The sequence below is a fragment of the Choristoneura fumiferana genome, chromosome 18, assembly GCF_025370935.1.
Source record: "Choristoneura fumiferana chromosome 18, NRCan_CFum_1, whole genome shotgun sequence".
Taxonomy (NCBI): Eukaryota; Metazoa; Arthropoda; class Insecta; order Lepidoptera; family Tortricidae; genus Choristoneura; species Choristoneura fumiferana.
In genome coordinates this window covers 17,499,314-17,524,238 of record NC_133489.1, presented here as the reverse complement: position 1 = coordinate 17,524,238, position 24,925 = coordinate 17,499,314, and the positions used below count along the sequence as shown (strand labels likewise).

General features: G+C 39.5%; 2 protein-coding genes across 3 annotated transcripts; one reads left to right on the top strand and one right to left on the bottom strand.

Annotated features, from left to right (window-relative positions):
- Positions 1–5,222: 5,222 nt before the first annotated feature.
- LOC141438474 (uncharacterized) lies at positions 5,223–7,842 on the top strand. Its single transcript, XM_074102371.1, has 5 exons — positions 5,223–5,452; positions 5,525–5,704; positions 5,909–6,239; positions 6,373–6,631; positions 7,532–7,842. The coding sequence occupies exons 1-5, from the start codon at positions 5,324–5,326 to the stop codon at positions 7,836–7,838; spliced, it is 1,206 nt and encodes a 401-aa protein (XP_073958472.1). The 5' UTR covers positions 5,223–5,323; the 3' UTR covers positions 7,839–7,842.
- A 4,923-nt stretch (positions 7,843–12,765) lies between these two features.
- Positions 12,766–18,475, bottom strand: LOC141437668 (uncharacterized). 2 transcript variants are annotated; one of them, XR_012452410.1, is made up of 6 exons: positions 18,324–18,475; positions 17,949–18,135; positions 17,434–17,508; positions 17,095–17,223; positions 13,679–16,872; positions 12,766–12,852 (listed from the first exon to the last, which is right to left on the bottom strand). XR_012452410.1 is itself a non-coding variant. In XM_074101119.1 (5 exons), exons 1-5 carry the CDS (start codon positions 18,392–18,394, stop codon positions 16,576–16,578), a joined length of 759 nt encoding a protein of 252 aa, XP_073957220.1. In that variant the 5' UTR covers positions 18,395–18,475; the 3' UTR covers positions 13,391–16,575. The 2 variants fall into 2 exon arrangements, 1 of the variants encoding a protein (XP_073957220.1); XM_074101119.1 differs by lacking the exon at positions 12,766–12,852 and having other exon boundaries at positions 13,391–16,872.
- Positions 18,476–24,925: the final 6,450 nt, after the last annotated feature.

Below are 24,925 nucleotides of genomic sequence, written 5' to 3'. Positions count from 1 at the left end.
GACTTCACTTCTGCATACAATTTTTAGTTTTTAAGTTCACCGCTAGATGTCGTTGTCCCGTGTCAGTCACCATTCTGCATCGCGCTGTTGAGATTTTTCCTGGTATAATGACCTTCCTTTAGAAAGTCAATGTTATTTATTTAAACTGACTTGTAGTCATTGTATTAATAGGTCCAATTGGACTCCAAAAAAGCACAGCAGAAGTTGTTCTCGCCATTTTACAGACTTCCGTAAGTCGGCACAACCCGATCATAGGTACTTTATAATTAGGGGGCTAGGGGCTGATTCACCATCCATTGATTAGCGTTAAGCGACGGTTAAATGTGATGCCGTCTCCGTCTATTCGAACAAAACAAACAGAGACGGCATCACACCTAACCGCCAGTTAACACTAATCAATGGATGGTGAAACAGCCCCCAAGTCTATTAAAATTAAATTAAATCTGTCAATTTTTTTTTGTTTACAGATTTAATCTTCTATTAAAATATAAAATTTATAAATTTGAATTATTATTAATTCACATTTTTAAAAACATATTTAGTTTTTAAACATTCTTCGATTGTTTACATTTTGGGCATAAGTATATGTAGGTACGTTACTAAGACGTCAAAAATATCTATGATACTATAACCCTTTATGTCACTATCACTATCTATAAGGTCGATGTATACATAAATGTGACGCTATTGCTGTATAGATATTTATGCCCTTCATACCTACCTAAACAAATAGACTGGGGCTGTTTCACCACCCATTAATTAATTATAACCACAGATTACAAGAATAGTAGCTAGCTATTTGTAACTGACGGATAAATGTCAAGCTGTCTGTTTTTAACCCCCGACGCAAAAAGAGGGGTATTATAAGTTTGACCACTGTCTGTGGCACCATAATCATAAAAGTAACATACGTTTTATTCCTACACCTAAAACTCACACATACAATAAAAATCTACACACGTCTGTTTTACTTTTTGTAGTTGTCAACCCTAGCCACAGATCTTTATATATATATATATATATAAAAGAAGAAACTGACTGACTGACTGACTGACTGACTTATAGATCAACGCACAGCCCAAACCGCTGGGGCTAGAAACTTGAAATTTGGAATATATATTTCTTAATAAATGTAGACGCGCACTAAGTAAGGATTTTTCGAAATTCCCACGGGATAGGGAAATATCTAAACTTTTTTCGCTTCTTTGTTTGTAGTCGAATCTCTGAAACTACTGCGCCGATTTTAAAAATTCTTTCACCGTTAGTAAGGTACACTATTCTTGATTGACATATGTTACTTTTTATCCGGGATAGTGCAAAATTCCCGCGAGATAGAAATAAATTAATTCATTTCGGAGCTGATTTAAAAAATTCTTACATATTATGTGATATGACTATCTCCAAATGACAAAAGCTACTTTTTCTTCGGGAAATTACAAAAATCCCATGGGATAGAAAAAACTGAATGACACTTCGGAGATGATTTTAAAAATTCTTTCACCAATAAAAAGATACACTATTCCTCATTAGACTACTCTTCTTCGGGAAAATGCAAAATTCCCGCAGGATAGAAATAAGTGAATTCAACTTCGTGTCTGATTTTAAAAGTTCTTTCACCAAAAGTAAACTACAGTATTCCTGATTGACATAGGATACGTTTTTCCGGGAAAATGAAAAATTCCCGCCGGGATAGAAATAAGTAAATTCAACTTTGGCACTGCTTTTAAAAAATCTTTCATATGATATAATTGACTATCCTCGATTGACATAGGCCACTTTATTTATGGAAAATCCAAAATTCCCATGGGATAGAAAAAACTGAATTCAACTTCAGAGCTGATTTTAAAAATTCTTCCACTAATTTAAAGCTGCACTATTGCTGATTGGTATAGATTACTCTTCTTTGGGAAAATGCAAAATTCCCGCAGGATAGGTACATAGAAGTAAGTAAGACAATCCAAATTCGGAGCTGATTTAAAAATAAATCACTAATAGTAATCTGCATTATCTCTGATTGACATAGGCTGCTTTTCTACAGAAGAATGCAAAATTCCCGCGGGATCGACGTAAGTAAATTCATCATTGGGGTTGATTTAAAAAGATATTTTACCAATTGGGAGCTACATTATCCCTGATTGGCATACGCTACTTTTCTCCGGAAAAACATAAAATTCCCGCGGGATAGCAAAAAGTGAATTCAACTTCAAGGTTGATTTATTTATAATTCTATACCTAACTCTACCTAAACATTACCATGACTGGCTGACTGACAGACAATGCATAGCCAAAACTATTGGTGCTAGAGACTTGAAATTAGCATAGATGGACCTAAAGTAAGGTCCGACCGAGACTGCTTTTTTAATCTCGGCCGAGACCGAGACCGAGACCGAGAAAAAAATATATTCTCGGCCGAGACCGAGACCGAGACCGAGACACAAAAAATAAGTGCTTTTTACTATATTATCATTTTATTATCTAAAAAAAAACGGGCAAGAGCGTGTTGGACACGCCCAAGATAAGGTTCCGCAGCCATTACGAAAAAATCAAGTAATATTTTTCTAAGAATTTCGTATTGTGTACGGAATCTTCCAAGTTTAGGTATATTTTATACCTTAGGCTCGATTTTCAAGTTGAATATTTCGCAAAAAGATCACTGAATCGAAAAATCGTCGTGGCGACCCCCTCAATGGCTTTAAAAGATCTATCTAACGATACCCCACACTAGGGTTAGTCAAGAAAAAAAAACACCCCCCACTTTACGTCTATGGTCCATGGGATGGGGTACCCTTAAAAATATTTTTTTATTTAACCACTGTCAGCGTGACTGATATTTATATTCATGCCAAATTACAGCTTTCTAGTAACTATCGGTCTCTGAGCTTAACCGCGGACTGACAGACGAACAGACATGGCGAAACTATAAGGATTCCTGGTTGAATATGGAACCCTAAAAAACACGTTATGAATGAAAAAAAAAATGTTTTATTTTGATTTATTTAAACGTTCCATCGGGTCCTACAAACAAACTTAATTATCACATAAATCAAACTACAGTATTAACAATATCAATCGTTATCGAAAAGAAATGAACGAGGTGTCACTTGTTACTTTTGTTAGCTGGTGTCAGTAAGCAAGTAGGTACCATACGCGTGAACCTGGGCGGGGCGACCAATCAAAATCCCGGTAAACCGCGCGCCAATATTTAAATTCAGTGCCGCCGTGGAGTTTCGGTCGCGGCCGAGAATCTCGGCTGTTTCGAGCCGAGACTGAGACCGAGATCTCGGCCCGATTTTTGGCCGAGATTTGTCGAAACCGAGACCGAGACCGAGATCTCGGTCGGACCTTAACCTAAAGTAATACAGAGGTTCACTAGGGAAAGATTTTTAGAAAATCCCATTGAAATAGGAAAATATCTCAACTTTGTTGGTTTCTTTGTTTGTTGGGGGTAATCTCTGAAACTACTGAGCTGATTTAAATAATTCTATTACCAATATAAAGCTACAATATCCCTGATGGACAGACTTCTTTTTTTTAATGCAAAATTTCCGCATAATAAAAATAAGTGAATTCAATTTCGGGGCAGAATTTCAAAATAATAGAAAGCTACAATATGTCTCTCATCGACAATTAAGAATATTAAAATAGATCATAACAGTAATTCATGTCCCGCGGGGACTTTACAATTTCTCGAGATACAATCCTATATCGTCGCCGGCAAAAGAAAGGCGTAGTACTTTAACGTCTTTAACGTTTCAGCGAAACAGGGTTTCAGAGTTGGTAGGTTTATCTTTAAATTCCAAAATGTGCACCATCTGTCTAAAACAACGTCTTACTGTATTTATATTTCCATGTAATCCTCCAAAAAATCAATCAAAACACGAAAAAAAGGATCGCAGAAAGTAAATGTATGTTAATTGTTACCCCAAATTTAACGCGAGCGAAGCCGCGGGCAAAAGCTAGTTACTAATATGTAGCTAGCGTATAAATTTTCAAGAATAAGGCCGAGTCGGCTCGGCTTGGGTGTAGTTAATGTACGACTTGTTAATGCACGCCTAATAATGCACAGCCCGATAATCCGTGCTTATGTTCACGAATTATCATGCCGTGCATTATCATCCCGTGGGTACAGATCTAGCAGGGAACCAATAATGTACGAGGTGATAATCCGAAGCATTGTAAATTGTAAGCGGTTAGTGTTAGATGTTTTGTTATTTTAGTTGCATTGTGTGTTTTGTTTTTGGTTATTTAATTTTTTGTTTGTAAGTAATAAGTTTTGTACTTTGATTTTATTGCTTTTTGTTTGTTGTTTTATTTTCTAGGAAATTTTGTCGCCTTCCGTGAAGTCGCTAAGCGGTCACAGCGGAAGACCAGCTTGGCCTACACGGCCAACACTATCCTAAACTGGGACCGCTTCGCGATTTCGCATATTGTTGTTGTTTTTTTTAATGTATTTTTATTATGTTTTTTGCGAAGAGCGAATAAATATTTCTATTTTTATTTCTATCCTATTATGTGTTCCGATTATCATGCCTTACGATTTCCGTGATTGAAATAACAAAAAAAAACCTAACGAAGGGCGAGCGAGGCGGTAGCACGCTCTCGCTCTTCAACCTAACTCGGCCGGGTCGGATCTGCTCCGACTATATCGATCTCGCTCGCTGCGCTCGCTCGATCCGCGGCGAAAAATGTCTATTCATTGAATCGATTGGATTCAGATTATCACGTCGTACATTATCACTACGTACATTACAGCGCGCGCAACATTGTGTACGCCTTCATAATGCGCGACCATGATAATCGGAAGAATTCGGATTATCACATCGTACATTATTGCGCGTACATTCCGTGTTGTACGTTATTGTTTCCCCGAGTCGGTCTACTACCATAGAGTAAAAATATATTGGGGGCTCTCTTTGATTGGGGGACTGAGGGAGGGAACGAGGCAAAGAAAAGGCAAGTACCTAACGGATCGGTCGCGCTGTCATCGTTCCTCCACCATTACCTCTCATATTTCGTTTTCTAGAATTTTTTTACCGTACAACGGCAAAAACTACTAGACACTGGCAAAATTGTCCTCTGATGGACAGAGCCATATTTTTTTAAAGAAACAACAACAACAAGTACCTAACGAGGAGAGAACACTGATGTTTTTCTTAAGTATTTATTTATTATTTTAGCTCCTTGTTATGGTAAACTCACTTAAAATACACTTATAAAACCATAGCAGAAGTGATAAAACAAAAACGTTCAACACTTCGACAGTGTTTAGGTTATGTTTATGTATGTGATATCTATAAAAGGTATCTTGATTTAAGTGCCGAATATGGCTGAAACTATTGTAAATCTGGAAGTTATATTCAAGAATGTGGAGGATATCACTGATCCCAGTAGTATGGATAAAGTGTTAATGGTTCTAGAAGAGACTCGCATGGCAGACGATAATTATATGGAGGTAAACTTGCTTGCATAGCATACTTTATTTTTCTCTCTGTTTTCAAAACTGAAAACATTTTCTATACTTTAGCTCCTAGTGGAAAAAGTGGGAACAGAAACCATTACCTGGTCACAACCCTGGTATCAGAAGTCCACCTGCTTAACAAGGAAACCAAAAATCCCAGCAAATGAGACTGATACATATGAATCAGGTTCATTTACACATGATGAATATAAAAGAGTTGAAAAAAACTGGAACAAATTTGTAAGGGTAAGTATTAATCAACCTTTCTCATCCTTAGGCCTGCGCAGTCTAAGACTATTCTTATTCTTTATCACTTGAATCAAAAAAATTGGCACCATTTCAGAAAGGTTTATACTTCATTTCTTGAATGCACATTGAATTCCCAATTTTTGATGCTTGAAAATTTAAAATTAATTAGAATTTTAATTAATTAATTTTATTAACTTTTAGAAATTTGAACTACCAAATACACCAGTATGTTTAGCGCGATGGAGGAACACAAACAAAGCCAGAAATTCTATGAAATCTGTTGAAGAATTTGTCCGTTGTTTTGTTACTGCATACTTGGCTAAGGGTTTGAAGAGGGATCTTTACCAAGTGTACAGACACTTTGTGCAAACCTATGCTTATCCCACCAAACTCAAATTTTACACTCCCCTGGAAGAAAAAATCATAAATATATGTTTTTATCACAGCCCTGCAAACGCAGTTACAATTTTATCTTCAGTGCTTGGCCGAGAGCCTAGGGGCATATACAAAAAATTATTTCAATATTATAATGGTGAGTATATTTCCTGCTGCCTAAACTACACACAGACACGAGTATGACAGACAAATTCCAAAGGACTTAGACAGAGATAAAATTTGAATTTTTATTGATTTTGCAGATAGTGTTTTAATAAGTTTTATTGTAGGGATACCTGAGAAAAAGAAGCTTAAATGGACATTAAATTTAGCAACAAAATTTTTGAATGGTTTGATGCACCATTCAGGTTGTTCGTTGCAAGAATTACGAAACAATAAAATTGATAAGTCTGTTTGGATTAAACTTGAAGAGGATATGGAACAGAAATATTGTTATCTGCGAAAATTTTGGTACACCAAGTTATATGTCCAAATATTCACTCAATGCACCATAAAGACCAAAACATTACGGCGTATTATTTGTAAGAAGTAAGTTTAATTTCTTTCAATTTTACTGCATTATATTTTAGGATAAGATAATGTTATGTCATATGTCTTGACTATCTTTATTATATTCTGTTCCCTGTTATGAATAAGCTATATAATTGGGATGTCCCAATTTTTGACAGTGTATAATAATTCGAAAACTGTTTGGAGAAATAGGCTCTGTGAAGTGTTTTCAGAAATCAGATTCCAAAAATATGATAGTTTGACTTAATTTAACAAAATTCAAGTAATGGCCTTCAGCAGGTCTACACTAAAGCAAATTGACAGTTTGAAAAGTTGCTGTCCTGCTTATAATAGCAAAGAGTGACAAAGATAGAACTTTAATCACATGATGCGCACCTGGTTTTAAACAGTTGTCATTTATTGTAGTCCGAAGTGTATACGAGTATTTCCAATGTATTTTTACAAATTAAATTACTATGTTACAAGTAAATATATAAGAATTAAAATATCAGATTTTAATAAAAAATATCTATTACTATCACACCATTAAACAAACATATGAATAATAGAGGCCAAAAGAAGAGAAATAAATAAAACTATTTGTCATGGTTCATTTAGGACCCTAAGCCATACTTGTATTGTATTATTGTCAAATTGTAATCCCACAGATTATGTTATGTAAGACCTGAATTTTTCTAGGCATTGGAATGTGGCTGTCTAACTGTGACGTCATCCAGCGTATTTCGAAAAAAATATATAAAAAATTAAATACTCATCCAAATTCAATATTGAAGAAAATGGTATCTTAAAATATCCTATTCTTTCCAAAAATAAAATAAAACTATAGGTTATTTTTTTGGTGCTTCCCAATTATAAATGTAGAAAATGTCGGTAATTTTTTAATTTATTAATAACCTGTTGTTCCTGTTTGTCTTCCAGATTGAAAAAGTCATCATATAAAATTTGGAGTGACATTCGTTGGAGAGATCTGGTAAAGAAGTTTCCAGATGGTATTACTGCCGAGTTTATGTATAGAGTAGCAGGGTATTTGTTTAAACAAAATCCAACATATTTAACAACACCTTTGTCAGAAATCGTAGCTGAGGCTATAGAAAATAATAACAAAAAAACAATTAATAGGCGTCTAAAATGTGTAGAGTTTGATGATGATGGAAATCTTCGATATGTGCAACGTAAACATAAACTTAAAGATTTAATGCCAATGGAAAATAAATATGATACATGATTTATATGGAGTATTCTTTCCTTTTCAAACAATTTGATAGAATCAGAAGTTCAATGTAGGCAGGAAACAAGGAAAGCCTGCTCTTGGGGCTGGGTTGAGGGTCTACTCCTACCTAAGCTCAAAATTTGAAGTTATTATCATCTTTTCCACACTCCTATTTAAAGCTTTAACCCTTAATTTGGCAGTGTACAGTATTAAGATTGGTTTTTTTGGAATCTTTTTGTATTTTTTTATTTCAATTCCAAATTTTTACTTTTACGGTCATCCCGTAAAACCTAAATTGAAAATACAAACTGAAATATAGATGCACAGAAAAAACAGAAAAATAAGACCATCACTGGGATTCGAACCCAGGTCCTCGGTAATCCGTACCGCGTGCTATACCGCTACACCACTGATGGTCAACGGTACCGACACGAATTTCCCCTATGCACCTCATTAGGGCATGCAGTACCGGGACCGGTTCCAAAAATTTCATTTCCCGGTTCTGGAACAGGACCGGTACCGGGATTCCCAGTTCTCCCGGTTCTTTGTGATCAACTGATAAATTTTCATATTTTAGAAATTATTGCGTTATTCCCACTTTACGTTTATAGCAGGTATTTAAGTAGGTACCCCAAAAAATGTTTTCCTGTTTTATTTTATTTTATTACTGTCACTGCATAATTGCTACTCCTATCCATGCAAAATTACAGCTTCTAGCAAGCACTGGTAGCAGCTTAACCGCGGACGGACGGACAGACAGATGGACATGGTGACAGTATAAGGTTTACGTTTTTGCCATTTTGGCTACGGATTCCTAGGGAATACTTTAATTGTCATCATCACCATAATCATCATCATGTCAGCCGAAAGTCGTCCACTGCTTGACATAGGCCTCCCCCAAGGCTCTTCACTCAGACCGGTCTTGTGCTTTCCGCATCCACCGCGATCCCGTGATCTTAACCAGGTCGTCGCTCCATCTTGTTAGAGGCCTACCAACAGCTCGTCTCCCGGTCCGCGGTCGCCATTCGAGAACCTTTTGACCCCATCGACCATAAGTCCAGCGAGCAATGTGCCCCGCCATTTCAGTTTCGCAATTATTCGGGCTTTGTCGGTAACCTTAGTTCTACTGCGGATATCATCATTTCTGATTCTATCCTGCCAAAAAACCCCGAGCATAGCCCTCTGAGTGACATTGAGCTTCCACATGAGGCCCATCGTTAGCGCCCACGTCTCAGATCCGTATATCAACACAGGCAACACACACTGGTCAAAGACTTTTGACCTCAAACACTGTAGGAATTTGGACTAAAAGCGAAGCCCCGCACGCTGCCCAGCCGAGTCGGATTCGACGAGTAATCTCTTTCTCGAAGTTGGACCTACCTAACTTAACTGGACCGTTTGTCCCAGGTATACATAGTCGTCAGCAACTTCGTGCGCAGAGCCTCCGACTATTACGGGAGTTGGTACAACATGGACATTAGACATGACATTTGTCTTGCACAGGTTCATTTTCAGAGGCCAACTCGGTCGGTAACTCTGCTGAGGTCAGCCAGCATAGCACTGAGGTCCTCCATGGTCTCAGCCATAACTACAATATCGTCGTCGAATCGAAGGTCAGTAAAGTACTCGCCATTAATGTTGATGCCTCGTCCCCAGAACCATAAAAACATCCTCCAATGCAGCGATGAACAGTTTCGGAGAGATCACATCTCCTTGTCTGACTCCCCATTGCAGAGGAATAGGTCTCGTGCGCTCTGGTCCTGTAGTCGGATGGACGTATGATAGTGGCGATTTCGTACAGACACTTCAACACTTCGATATACCGGTAGTCAACTTGGCACCGCTGGAGAGCCTGCAGCACAGCCCAAGTCTCAATCGAATCGAAGGCTGTCTCGTAGTGGTCTACGGTACTATAGCCTTTTCAGAAGCCGGCTTGTTCGGGAGGCTAGAAGTCGTCAAACCTGCGTGCGAGACGATTTGTGATTGATGACCCTAGAAAACAGCTTTTAAACATGGCTCAGAATCAGAAGTGAAATGGGTCTATAGTTCTTCAGCAAGGTGTTATCACCTTTTTTGAAGAAGATTACCACCACACTTTTGTTCCATACTTTCGGCGTTCTCCCTTGGTTGGTGGAGGTTAATTGTAATAAAAAATAATAATCAGTCTTCTTTTCTAGTACGTACTCAGTTCCCATTCCATGTTACATTTATAAAGGTTTTGAAAATGAAAATGGTTGTACATTAACTGTACTGTAAGGGGCTGTTTCACCATCCATTGATTAGCGTTAACCGACGGTTAAATGTGATGCCGTCACCGTCTATTCGAACAAAACAAATAGAGACGGCATCACACCTAACCGCCATTTAACACTAATCAATGGATGGTGAAACAGCCCCTAAATGTTGTAAATTAGGCCACCTAGTATGCAATTTGCTGCGATGACGATATTGACGATGGCGTCGCTGGTCACATTCAGTTGTCAAATTGCGGGTGAATAAGGTAAATTCGGGCGAGTGGGAGCGAGTAAGGGGTATAGCAAAAAAATAGCTAAATTTCCTCTTCTATGTAGTGGTGACATGTTAGACAGTCTTCTGAAAAACACAACGTAAAATGGCCGAGAAAGAAGATGGTGTCGTAAGCTCATTTAGCTAAGTTTTCTCTCTAAGTATACAAACCTCGCATCGCAAGTCACTAGCTTCGTGTTTCTTACACTTAAGGCAAGTACAACGCACGAAAAATGCAACGTTGCTTGTGCACTAAACATGTCGTAGGTGTATTAAATAACAGTAATAATTGAAAAAAATCATCAAAATCATGGGAAGAACCGGGAGAACCGGGACATGAGTTTTCGGTACCGGTTCTTTAGTTACTATTAAATTTCCGGGATTTCCCGGGAATCTGAGAACCGGTATTTCCCGGGAGCACCCCCTACACCTCATATCTCACTTAGTCACTCAAGCAGTGACGCTAGCGACATCTATGCCGTAGCCCTCATCGAGAATTTTTTTATTTATTTTTTGATTGCTTAGTAACGATATCTCTTGTCCGGGTGAGCGGTTAGTTCCAATGGAGTGCCGGACAAAAAAAAAAAAGTTTCTCGATGAGGGCTACGGCATAGATGTCGCTAGCGTCACTGCTTAAGTGACTAAGTAAGAAACAAACAAGCTGAGATATGAGGTGCATAGGGGAAATTCGTGTCGGTACCGTTGACCATCAGTGGTGTAGCGGTATAGCACGCGGTACGGATTACCGAGGACCTGGGTTCGATTCCCAGTGATGGTCTTATTTTTCTGTTTTTTCTGTGCATCTATATTTCAGTTTGTATTTTCAGTGTACAGTATATTTGACATAATTTTTTTTTTATATTTAGAATTTTTAGGACTTCAAAATTACGACGCCTGAATCAAGAACTTTTTTTATTTTGGTCAAATTAAGGGGTAAAGCGTGAGCGGAACGGCACGATACGAAGATTGAATTTCTAACTTTTGTGTATAGAAGGCCTGGGAGGTTAATGAGAAATTTGAGTGTTGTGCCAAGGTTGTGCTTTCCAGTACTACAAAAACTAGTAGTTCTGATCGACGACGGTGCAGGTTGCTTGCTGTTGCTACTGGCTGGGAATTCTATTCGACCCGGTTTAGTAGGTACTTATTTTATTGATTGACCGATTTCATATATTTTCGGTTCTGTTTTAGGTAGAACAGAATAGTATGCTTAGGTCTATTGGCTGTCTTAAGTCTAGATGCACAACCAGGGCCGTCTTTCACCTATTAGAGGCCCTGGGCACAACGTGCTGTATTCGGTAAGCCTGATTTTCAGGCGAGAGTTTTGAGTAAGCTATCGGTTATCGTTGTTAAAAAAGGTGTAAACCATTCTTATAAGCTTGTCTATGGTTATTGCATGTGGTTTGACAACTGACAACACTAGCGTTTGTCTCTGGCTCTGTCTGTGCTCCTTCCTTTCTGAAACCGACCGCTCTCATACGTGTTCTTGATTTAATCCATTTATTTCCTGATATAATTCGATGTTATAAATCATATTCATTTGTTGTATCTATGAAGAATACAGCGTTGAATAAATGAAGAGTGTTATTTATGCAGCCACTGCCTCCGTTACCCTGTTTCCACGTCAACCTGCACTGCGCCACATCTCTTCAATCGTTTGGTAATGGATAAATGGAGTAGGGACTATTGAGCCCCAATTCATCGCGGGGCCCTGGGCACGTGCCCAGTGGGGAAAAGTCTCAAAAGGTTATTGGCCAAAAATGTGCAAATAACAGGCATATGTATTCCCAGCTTTATGGCCGACTGTTACTTAACCAAAGAATATATAATAGTACTAACTACAAATAATAATTCTCAAGAAACGTAATCGCTAACAATGACCGGACCAATGACCGCTTCGATTTTGATTCCATAATATGGTTCCATTTACGCAAACAAACTAAGAGCACAGGGCGGCCACGCCATACAAAATACGTGTTCTTGAATCTACATAGGCACGACGACGTCTGTGCACGCGTCAATGTGTGCGTAAGACACACAGGGCTGACTATCGCAAAACCTACGATGTTTTGTAAATTAAAGTTTACTGTTTTAATCATTTGAGACCTTATTAATTAAAGATTACTTACACTAAAATATTTCCTTTTAAAGGATTTGTCTCTGAATATTCGATTGTTAAATCGTATCTAATATGTAATTATTGCTCCCGAACTTAGTGCCGTGCGACGGTGCGACCGACATACTCGTACATCGCGTTGCGCGCCCGACTGCTTTCCTGCGGTTTTCCTGCAATCTGCGCTTGAGGGGTGGGGTAACTCGAACTGGTGCGGGGCGGAGCGTGGCCATTCTGTACGTCAGTACTATTATATATTCTGTGCTAAGAGTAATGAATGGTAATGACATACACTCACACTCTCATTGAAAAAGCTTGCTCGCGATTGGTTCGCGTAAGAGTCGGCGCCGCCCCCATGCGACAAGCGAGGGGCGACTTACGATGCGTGGATGGCATTATGCAGTAGGTAGTACACTAAAATAAATAGGCTTGTTAGAGTTTATTTTTTTATTTAATGTTTTAAATAAAACAATGAAAATTTGTAAATAGGTCGTGATAAAATCACAACATTAATGGGGTGATGCCGTCTCTATTTGTTTTGTTCGAATAGACAGAGACGGCATCACATTTAACCTTCAGTTAACACTAATCAATGGATGGATGGTGAAACAGCCCCTAAATGGTCAAACTGATGCCGACATAAACAATTGGCTATTTATTTGAACTTCAGAATAAAATTTTAAACAAAACTGGAGTAGTAGATTGTACAACAAGAGCATAAAAAGAACCATTTTACCTGAGCCGGTACGGCGAGGGTGGATAGACACGTCGAGGGAAAAATGAGTTTAAAGCTAGTACCTATTACACTCTGCTTTACTTCGATTGAGAGGAAAGTAAATGGCAACAGTGGAAACAATTGTTCACTTACTAGGTACCTCTTATTTTTCATTCTGATGCCAGGATTACTACCCATTTTATCAAATAATATATATATATATATATATATATAACCAGTTTATTTATCATTCTATATTTGGTACAGTCACCAGCACCAATATCTGACACAACAAGCGTGCATAAATATCTGATACGACTCTATTTCTAGGGCCGTAAGGACGTGTCAGATATTTTTGCACGCTCCGCTGTGGCAGATTAATGCTGGACTGTACATAGAAAATTGCAAATTAGGGGTCCAACCTCGACATAATAAATGGCAGTCATTGACCTGACGTCAGAATGACTGCCCACTTTAGTAAATACGTCACTGAAGGGGCAAGAAGGGGAAAAGGAAAACGCGTACCTGGTTCGACGTACGGTGGCTGCAAGGTGTTATGGCTGCTGGTCTTACGCACTCCTCTTCTGCTCTTCAGCGTTGAACGCGCTAGCAAACGCGTACCGTAATGATAATGAATTTGGATTAGCTCGAAACCGTGGGCGAATGGCGGGATGGAGAAACGCTCTCGACATCGACCGACTCGAACCCTGTCGTTGGCTGAACTGACAGAGTGACAGTTCTTGACGTTGTAGGCCTTTTTATGCCTACCTGCGTTTTCCAAGGATAGGAAGTATGAAGGATTCGAGGGTAGGTGACATGAACAGATAAGTTTATAAACAATACCGAACAGTCACCATAGGTAGTAAATGCTGATGGTACTCTAACATTGATCTGCCATTTTGGCCAGTCATTCTGATGTTCACAATTTAATAAGGTTTTTTTTATAAATGCCCATGAATTGAGTCGCGTTTGGGTTATTGTTGCAACGACCATAATTACGTATTACGCCAAAAAATAATTCTATGTGGTCCTGGCTGAATTTTTAAGGCAAACGAATTCAAGAATTTTCCGCTTTTCTATTGATTCTGTAAATAGGATTTTAAAACTAGATAATGCATATCAAGAAATCCCGTTTTAGATTGGGTGTTTGTTACTAGTTTTTGATTGTTAGTAAAAGTCGTTACCTTTTCACCATGAAATTTTCGAGTAATTTTATATTTTGTACGTCTACTTTTAAACCTTTCAAATAAGTACATGAGGAATCGAAAAACTCGACAAATTCGTCTTTTCGCTCAAATCAAATGAGAAATAAAAGGTCTCGTGTTTAATAATCGAAGAGGTTGTTCATTATCTCGATAAAATTTATTATCGCATCAGAATTTTCAAATAATTTTAGTTTTAAATCACTCGAACACAGTCGGAGTTAAGTAGCAACACTTTGGCTCAAAGTATGTGTAGCAAGCTTGCTTAATGTGAGCAAGTTGTGTGATTTTGTTTCCAAAATGAAGACCAATATATCTTGTACATTGTTAAGGTTCTCTAAATAAATATTGTATTACTGGCAACTGGCAAGTTTGACCATATGGCATGGGTCTAAAATTACAATCAACTGGACTTTTAGTTACTGGATGTTCGAAATGAGTTCTCAGATTTTCAGTGTCATCAAAGTTGTATCCTAGTAGTTTAGCCGCAGCGAGGTTAGAAGGACAACCGTCAAATGTTAAACTTATTACTTCCGCACGCACCTCATGACATCTTTCAAGGCACATTAATATAACATTGCATCTTTTGTTCCACTAACCAAAAAATTCCCAATTTATAAAATATTACAATTTAAAAATAACAGACTAGCAAGAGGGAATTCAGCGCACTCGGAGCTATCTATTATCAGGAGCCAGGACGGAAGTATTTTAAAAGGTGAAGAATGTGATGTGTGAGTGATGAAAAGGTGGAAAGAATATTTTGAAAGTCTATTTGAAAGAGAAGACGCTCTTACACAAATACAAGTACCTTCTCTTGAAGTGGATGAAAGTGAAGTCTCTCTATGACGACTCCAGTGCTTGTTTGAATAAACGGAGCGTATACTGAATGGTTTAACATTCAAAAAGGTGTTAGACAGGGATGTGTAGCGTCTCCATGGCTGTTCAACCTATTCATGAATAATTGTTTGACAGATCTGAAAGATAGTGATCGTGGACTGAGAATGAATGAGTTACTTATCAAATGCCTTCTTTACGCCGATTTGCAAGGGATGGTAACTATTATGAATGATGCTTTGGAATGAACGTAAAAAAGACGAAAGTTATGGTATTCGAAAAGGAAGAGAACGTAACGGAACGGAAGCGTGTGTCCGGATTGGTGAAAAACTTGGAGCAAGTGAATGAATATTTGTAGCTGGGATCTATGTTTACTAGGGATGGAAAGTGTGAAAGTGATATTGAAAGGAGAGTAAAGACTGGTAACGTAGTGAATGGAGCGTTGCACACCTTTATGAATAGCCAGAAAATCTCCAAAAGAGCTCGTCTGGCTGTGCATAGAGGGATGCTGGTACCAACACTCATGTATGGAAGTGGAAGTTCGGTGTGGCAGGAAAGGCATCAGAGTAGAATAAATGCGGTAGAAATGAGAGCGTTAACAAGTAAGTATGTTAGGTGTGAAATTGAGTGACAGAATTAGAAATAGTGCGATAAGGGAACGCTGTGGTGTAAATGAAGGTATAGTCACATGGATTGAGAATGGGATGCTTGGATGGTTTGGGCATGTTGAGAGAATGAATGAAAACAGATTGACTAAGCAGATCTATAAGACGAGCGTGAATGGGAACGTTGGGAGAGGAAGGCCTAGACGTACCACGATCAAATCGGGGACGTTCTGAAGAAAGGTCGGGTCAGGAGTACTCTAAACCGACGTGCATGCATGAAAAGATTGATGAATGTAGAGGAAGCGAGAGTTGTATGCCAGAATCGTAGCAAGTGGAAGGATGTAGTCTCTGCCTACCCCGTTGGGAAAGAAGCGTGATTTTATGTATGTATGTATGTATCCCAATTTCTCCCGGAGGACTGTGTGACAACTCCATCAACATCCACACCGTTAAAAATCTTTTGCTGTCTTATGGCCATTTCATCCACTACGAGACAGACAAGCTTTTTGTCACTTTGTACTTTGCTTGCAGTGCTCTAAAAGCTTCTTTAGTAAATCCAGGCTTGCCGTCTACGGATTAGTACCATTTTGATATAGTTGATGAATATGGTAGACATAAAAGTAGTTCACTTCGTATACATATACTTGTAAGCAGCAGCAGAATAGCTTTCTTTCAGAAGCAGATTTCTTTTTTTGCAGCATACAAACTAAATCTCCAGAAAATCCACTGAGTGCAGTATCATACTGCCAGTATGTAAGTTTAAGTCGCCAAAGCCATTCTTTTATAAATTTTCAATGACGTTTTTCAGTGTTAAATTTTTATTGTTTAACCTTTTTTTTTGCTGCTGTAAATTTTTTATTTTGAATAATCGTTTTTTTGCCAGAGCCATCTTTAACGTTAGTTGTTTTTTTAGTTTTTGTTTTCTAGGGGTATTGAAAACAGATTCAATTTCAGGTGAAGGTACACTTATGGGAGTACCGCACGGAGGTTTAAATCCTTTCGAGGCTGGTAAACTTGCTTCGCTCTCCAAAATTTCAGTCTGAATATAAAATTTATATTTACAGCTTGGACATTCAATCTGAAAAAAAGTTACAAAATCATACTTGTGAACAGGTTTACTTCAATTAATTGATTAGATTGTTTTTTTCTGTTAGGAAATAGATGCGCTAAATGATATTTTTATTAGATTTAACTATTAATAGCAAGTACTGCTGTTCTTTTTCTTTTTATCTTAGTAAGTAAATTTAAAGAAATAATGATTAGACAAGTTAAACAAATAATTTTGTAAATCCAAACTTACCATTTTACGTTTTTTTTCCTCTATATTACTGCAACCAGGCTCTTCTAATTTACGTTTCAATGTTTGTTCTTGTGTATGGCTGCAAATATTTTCGAGGTTCACTTCATGTATTTCATTAGAATATTCTTCCTGTAAGAAACAATATATACTAAATTACATTTGCTATTCGGTGCTTTAAATAAAAAACAGTTCTTGTTACATTACTGACAAGTTCAACAAATTACCTAATTAATTGAATATTACATTACAAAATAACAAGGATGAGACATTCGGTCAATAATTTACTAAGAAGGTAGTGGCAGTGGCTTAATTTAATAAGTACTTGAAAATTCATTATACCTGCACATTTGTGTTATTTGTGCTGGAGGATGGCCCCGATAAATGACAATCATTTGCCTTTAATGGACAAACCATCTGCAAAATAAATAGTAAATTGTACAACAAGAGCATTAAACGAGCCATTTTATCCGAGACGTTCATATAACCGAGCCGGGATGGCGAGGGTGGATAAACAAAACACGTCGAGGGGAAAATGGTTTTAATGCTCGAGTTTTACACTCAGCTTTTCACTTCAATTGCAAGGAAATTAAATAGCAGCAGTAGAAATAATAAAAAAGCCGTGGTATCCTAGTTAAGTGTTCAAACTCGGGCTCGCACATCTAAGCTTTTCGAAAAGCATATGCAGACAACGTCGCATTTGGCACTTAAGTGACCTTGTACAATTATCTTTTCTGTGGGTCGACGAACAGATTCAGCATAAATACGAAGTTTAGAAGTGAAAAAGTAAATATCTACTATGAATTATAGAAGGACAGCAAATAACTCGAAATCGTAAAATTTAAACAAAAACTTACAGTGCAAATGGGCACCGCAGATTTTATTAATCGTTTACGCCTTCCATCTTTGAGCATGTACATGTCATCAGAGCGAAAGTGTATGCTACATATTACACTACCTCTGCTAGGCATCCAATCACATTCGTTCCTCTCCAAGCGAACCGCAGTTACCCATTTTTTACGCTGGATTTCATCTGTTGGGAACCTGTGGCAATCAATTAATTTGTAATACTTAATGCATAATATCATCCTTCATACTAGAAAAAAAAACCTTTTATTTGAGCACATCTCGTGAAAGTTATTCTACTCCATGGAAAAAATAATCTTAGTCACATGTTGCATAACACTTTTGAGGGTCGCCAAGTATGGTGTTTTAAATATTTATTTACTTACACATGAAAGGTGAGTCCTGTGTTTTTCATATCTGAATGGCTTCTACACCACTTCACACAACACGACGGCATATTTTTTAAATTGATTATAGAGTAAAAACACAATCAAACTTAATCAAAACTTTCCATTCCACGCAGCGACTGTACGACTCAAGTTTTACGGCCGAACTGGCGGTGGCGCGACGCGCGGTGGGTATTTTACTTGTATTTTAAGCTCCGCCCGTCGCGGTCGGTAGGTCGTGGAATGATTTTTCGCTATTACGCTTGTAGAGAATTATTATTCGTAAACTTACCCTGTCGTGTCGACCCTGTGGTATGTATCTTGCCATCCCGCAGACGCAAGAGCGTTTATATCTGCTGAGCTGGCAACGTTGCATTTTTGTTACTTTTTCTCGATTATTATACATATTTAGACGACCGGATGGCCAAGTGGTTAGAGAACCTAACTACGAAGCTTGAGGTCCCGGGTTTGATTCCCGGCCTGGGCAGATATTTGTATGAATATTACGAATGTTTGTTCTCGGGTCTTGGATGTTAAATATGTATATCCATATAAGTATGTTTATCCGTTGCCTAGTATCCATAGTACAAGCTTGCTTAAGTTTGGGACTAGGTCAATGAGGGCTATCGTTTTTTGTCTCACTAGATGGCGCACTGTTGCGTGAGGTTTTTAAGTATGGCTTTCAAAGTCTGTTATTACGGGCGTGAAAACAAAGTTTAGATTAAAATCATATTTAATACACCTAAAAACCGTACATAAAAATATCGAGCATGCCACAGTGTTGCATAGTCCCCGTTTTGTTCGGAAAAAAGGGAGGACAAAGGTTTCCGAAAGACAAAACTGTCTCAAAACACAAACATTCATTGCCCCGGAACGCATATTTGCCATAATTAATTTCAGATATTGCAAAATATTCTCAAAATTAATCTAATTATAAATAAACCCGCGTAGCTCACCCAAAAACTATGAGATTTGACATTTCGGAACCTCACGCTACACTAGCGCCTCTAGCGGCGAATTCATACGCGATAGCCCTCATTGGTGTCGTGTCCCCAAGCTATTTATTTATTATTTACTAGCGTTTACCCGCGGCTTCGCACGCGTAAATCAATAATCATTAGATACAGCAGTTGAATTGAAATTCCGGGATTTTATTAAATTCTCGTGAGAATGGAATACCCAAAAATTATATGGTGGTTTTCATTGACGTTAAATTAAAACAACCATGCCACATGACTCTAAACCCAGCGGTTATTTCGAGATTTTATCCCTAATCCCTATCCCGTTGGAATATCGGGATAAAAAGTAGCCTATGTTTATTCCAGATATCCAACTATCTATACTTACCAAATTTCATGACTCTAAGCCCAGCGGTTATTAGTTCGAGATTTTATCCCTATCCCGTGGGAATATCGGGATAAAAAGTAGCCTATATGTTATTTTAGACGTTCAGCTACCTAGGTACATACCAAATTTCATGATTAAGCACAGCGGCTGTTATTAAGAGATTTTATCCCTATCCCATAAGAATATCGAGATAAAATGTATCCTAGGTTTTAATCCAGGTTATAAACTAGCTTTTTGCCAAATATCATCCAAATCCGTCCAGCCGTTTCATCGTGAAGAAGTAGCAAACATACTCACTCAATCACAAACAGTGGCGTAGCTACTTATCATAGCCAGATGGTGCAGTGCATCAGGGCCCCGGAACTCAGGGGGTCCTCTAACCTAAGCTTTGAAAAGAGAGGAACATAAAAGAAAAAGAGAAAAAGAACTTGTGTGTGAGCACAGTTTTTTTATGTTTTTTAAATGAACATCGACAAATTACAGAACTGATTTTTCAACACATGCGCCAAGCGTCCTCGATAAGCAAGTGCTGTTTGTTATCGTCACAAAACACAGATAGTATATTGTGTTATCGTTTAGTTTTGAAGGCCAACATAAGTTCAAGCTACATGGAAAGAGAGGGTGAGGGTGAGGACCCGATTCTTTCTGATGCACCGGGGCCCTTGTCCACCTAGCTACGCCACTGCTCACAAATTCACTCACTCACAAACTTTCACATTTATAATATTAGTAAGATTTATTCCATAAATTTTTTATGAAAATTAAAAATTTGGTCTGATAGAACTCTTCTTTATTTATGTAAGATAATATGTCTAGTCCAATAATTTTTCGTGATAGACTTTTATATTCTTTAAAAACGAACAAATGTTTATTAACGGTTTATATAGAAAATAAAAGTCTATCGCTAATAATTATTGGAGAAAACACATTAACTTATATAGAAGAGTTAGAGTATCGGACCACATTTTTAATTTTCATTCAATTTTTATGGAATAATCGAGAAAAACTAACAAAAATGCAACGTTGCAGCGGGTATAAAAACGCTCTTTGAGAGTGACAGTACGACACGAACTTCGTTTTCAAATTTCATAGTAGCCCCCCTGTGTTGGTTGTGCATCTTCCCTCTCTATCTGTCTCTTGTCTGTCTGTCTGTTCTGTCTAGATAACGTTAGCCGTTACCGTTAAAAAGTTGGTAACGTTACTGCTGTCAAACAGATTTAAAGTAAAAAAAAGCCGTGGTGGCCTAGTGGTTTGACCTATTGCCTCTCAAGCAGAGGTTCATGGGTGAGTTCAAACCTCGGCCCGAATCTTGTGTTTTTCGAAATTCATGTGCGAAATTACATTTGAAAAATAAGAGCTTTACGGTGAAGGAAAACATCGTGAGGAAACCTGTACACACCTGTGAAGTCATTCAATGGTATGTGTGAAGTTCCCAATCCGAACTGGGGTGCGTGGGAACTACGGCCCAAGCTCTCTCATTCTGAGAGGAGGCCTGTGTCCAGCAGTGGGACGTAAATAGGCTGGGATGATGATGATGAAGATGATTTACCGTTAGTACTTTTAGGTAATATTTTTTACCAGTATAAAAATTAACGTTATAAGCTGTTCACATAAAGTTAACGTTAATTCAAAAATCAACAGTATCGTTAAAAGATTACTTCTCACTTTTACATTATAGCGGCGTTCCTGGTCATCATTCTGCTAAATCAGAACATTTATTTATGCTATTAAATCTACTCAACAGTGATAAATGTGCTTGTATGTAATTCGTGTCAAAAATAATTAAGAATCGCTATTTACATTTACATGTTACTACTGTACTACTTTTGGGTAACGTTACAATAATGTTAATTCATTAAGAAACGTTATAATGTAATACCGGTAAAAGGTATTTTTACGATTTTACCGTTACGTAACGTTACTTGAGGTATCCCATCTTAGGTCTCTAGGTTAGCAACGCATCTGCAATCCCCCTGGTGTTGCAGGTGTCTATGGGCGGTGGTGATCTCTTACAATCGGGAGACCCACTTGCTCGTTTGCCATCCAGTCGAATAAAATAAATAAATAAATAAAAAATAAATAATACTTATAATGTGAATTTATAATATACGTTAACATACCCTGAACTGTTCTCTGAGTGGTCTGTCTGTGGTCGCTGTGGTCTGTGGTAATGTAAATATTGTCTGCAGGGCTACTACCAGCTACTACGAAACTAAAAACTCGAAGTTCGTGTCGTGCGGTCTCTCTGACACACACTATTTAAACGAGAGCGAGAGGGACGGTACAATACGAACTTCGAGTTTCGAGCTTCATAGTAGCCCTCTGTACTGTGGTGGTGGTAGTGTTGCCAATTTAGCAACTTTGTCGCTAGAACTAGCGACTTTTGCTTAAGTCTTAGCAACCAAAAAAAATTTTGGCAACAAAAATGGTTTAGCGACATCTGCGACTTTTGGAATAAAATTTTAAACAGTCATACGACCAATAATGGATATATTTTTGTCAACTCGACGACGACGAGAATTATACACTGCCAAGAGATCTATATGTAAAGCGACAAACGCGTTCCAAACTTTATTTAATTAATAATAATCATAATAGTCGATATTTATTATAGTTATGAAAGTTACAAATGTTAACAAGACGGAAAACAAGAGCGGCCACAGAACGTGCACGATCATCACCCCCGCCCGCGCCGCCCAGCTCCTCGGCATCGTCGTCGGGCGACGATTTCGCCACGGCGCCCGACACCAGCACCGAGTCGAGCACTGACGAGCGTAGGCCCTCGCCCCCGCCGCCACCACCACCAGCGCGACGAGGAAGGCGACCGCTGCCGGCACGCTTGGGGCCTGTGGGACAATCTGCCCCGCCTTCGGCCCCCGCTACCGGTGGTGTAGTACGCCGCATGCGATGGACTCATTCCATGAATGTTAATTGCATGCGCGCCTACTATGGGGCTACAGAGGGGGGAACCAATATTACGGCGTACCGTGACCGGATTTTGCCACTGTTCCAGACCCTTGAACCAGCCATCACTGTAACTGCACAACGACTATCGGATCAAGTGCGAGCTGTTCTACGCCTCAAGCGACTGGATGACTTGACTCTTGATCGGCTTCGCTTGGAGTACTTGCCAGCTCGTGCCGCTTCCACCTCTACCCGGGATCCCTCTGTTTCGACGCCTGCTCCGGTGCTTGCTCCCGACCTAGCACTGCAGGCACCACGGGATGATCCCGGTGTCGACGAGGAAGATGGTGCGAATATTAGCGTAAGTACCCAGGCCAATGAGCAACTGAGGAGGGCTCTGGAGGAGGCGATTATGCAGTATCGATCCACACCCAACTCTAGGCCGCGACTACCGCGCTTGCCCATGAATAGACGCAATCTAGCGCTAATGGGGGCCCTGGATGCTTTGCTAGATCCGTATATACGGGCTAGTGAAGATTTAGTCGATACGCACTCGATTTTGTACTGTGGAGCCATCGCGGCGTGCCGCGTGGCCCGCGTCAAATTCCCGGACACTGACCGAGTACTGCGACCAGCCGGGGATGCCCCCGCATGGCAGGTACGGATCGAGCGTCGTATCGACACATCCCGGACTCTCATAGCAAAGCTAATCTGCTTCAGGGGAGGCAAAAATCGCCCCCGAGTCATGCGCTTTGTGAACCAGGCCTTTGCGGGGACCGGTATCGCTCCCCGTGACTACATGGCCTGTGTCACGGAGCGTATTGACTTCCTGAAGCAGAAAGTCTATGCGTGGGCGAGCCGTATCCGCCGCTATATGTGGATAGATTTCAGCAAAATCGCCTCTTCCAGAGTGACCAAAGGAAGGTATACCGGAAATGGGATGGAACTGACCAACGTGTGTCCGATGGACAGTTCCCGGATACTAACGCCATGATTAATTTCTGGCGCGGTATCTGGTCGGTGCCTGTCAGACACACCGAGGGTGAGTGGATGAGTGTTGTGGAACGTTCGTGCGAACCCATCGTGCCTATGGGAGTTGTTACTCTCAACCCTAATGACATTAGTTGTGCGATCCGCACGACCCAGAACTGGAAAAGTCCTGGGCCGGATGGACTGCACAACTTCTGGATAAAATGGTTCCGATGTTCCCACGAACGTTTAGCAACACAATTCCAACAAGCCCTTGAGCTCGGTTCTCTACCAGCTTTCCTCACAACTGGTGTTACCTCCCTGCTCTATAAGTCCGGTACTACCACGGAAGCCAAGAACTATCGACCCATAACATGCTTGCCTACCTTGTACAAGCTCCTTACATCCATTCTGACAACAAAAATCAACTCGCACATTGTTGCGAACAACGTTTTGGCCCCCTCTCAGAATGGATGTAGGGTTGGGTTGGGTTGCCAACAAGTCCGGCGAAACAAGGGGGCCATGTCAGCTGCCTGGATTGACTACAAGAAGGCCTATGATTCGTTGCCTCATTCATGGCTTGAGAGGGTCTTAGAGCTGTATAAAGTTTATACAGCTTTAAGAGCCTTTTTAGGCTCATGTATGAGACAGTGGATCACTGTCCTTCGTCTACCGGGAAGGAGAGATGGCAACCTTGATCCGCAGGACTCTATAAGGATCGAGCGAGGTATTTTCCAGGGTGACAGTTTGAGCCCATTGTGGTTTTGCCTTGCTCTGAATCCACTCAGCACTCTGCTGAGGGATTCAGGGTTAGGCTGCCGACTTCGGAGAGGGAGTGAGGTCATTTCTCACCTACTGTACATGGATGATCTGAAACTGTTCGCACCAAAACACCAAGATCTGATGGTGTTACTAAAGAAGACAGAGGCTTTCAGTAACGCCATCAGAATGGAATTTGGTGTAGATAAGTGTGCGGTCATGAATGTACAGCGGGGAAAAGTTGTAAATTCACCGGATTTGCAACTTTCTGCAACAATGACCCTCAGATCTCTCTCCGAAGCTGAAACCTACAAATACCTTGGTATGTCACAGGCTTTGGGTATCGTTGACGGGGACATAAAACAGACGGTGAAGGAGCGTTTCTTTTGCCGCCTTACAAAGGTACTTAACAGTCTTTTGTCGGGTGGTAATAAGGTACGCGCCTTTAACGCCTGGGTGATGCCCCTGCTCACATACTCCTTTGGCATACTAAGGTGGACTCAGACTGAACTGGACGCCCTGGACCGGAGGGTCCGCCTACTGCTTACTACCCATCGTATGCTACACCCACGTTCGTCGGTTATGAGGCTGTACATCCCACGGAAATGTGGAGGTCGCGGCTT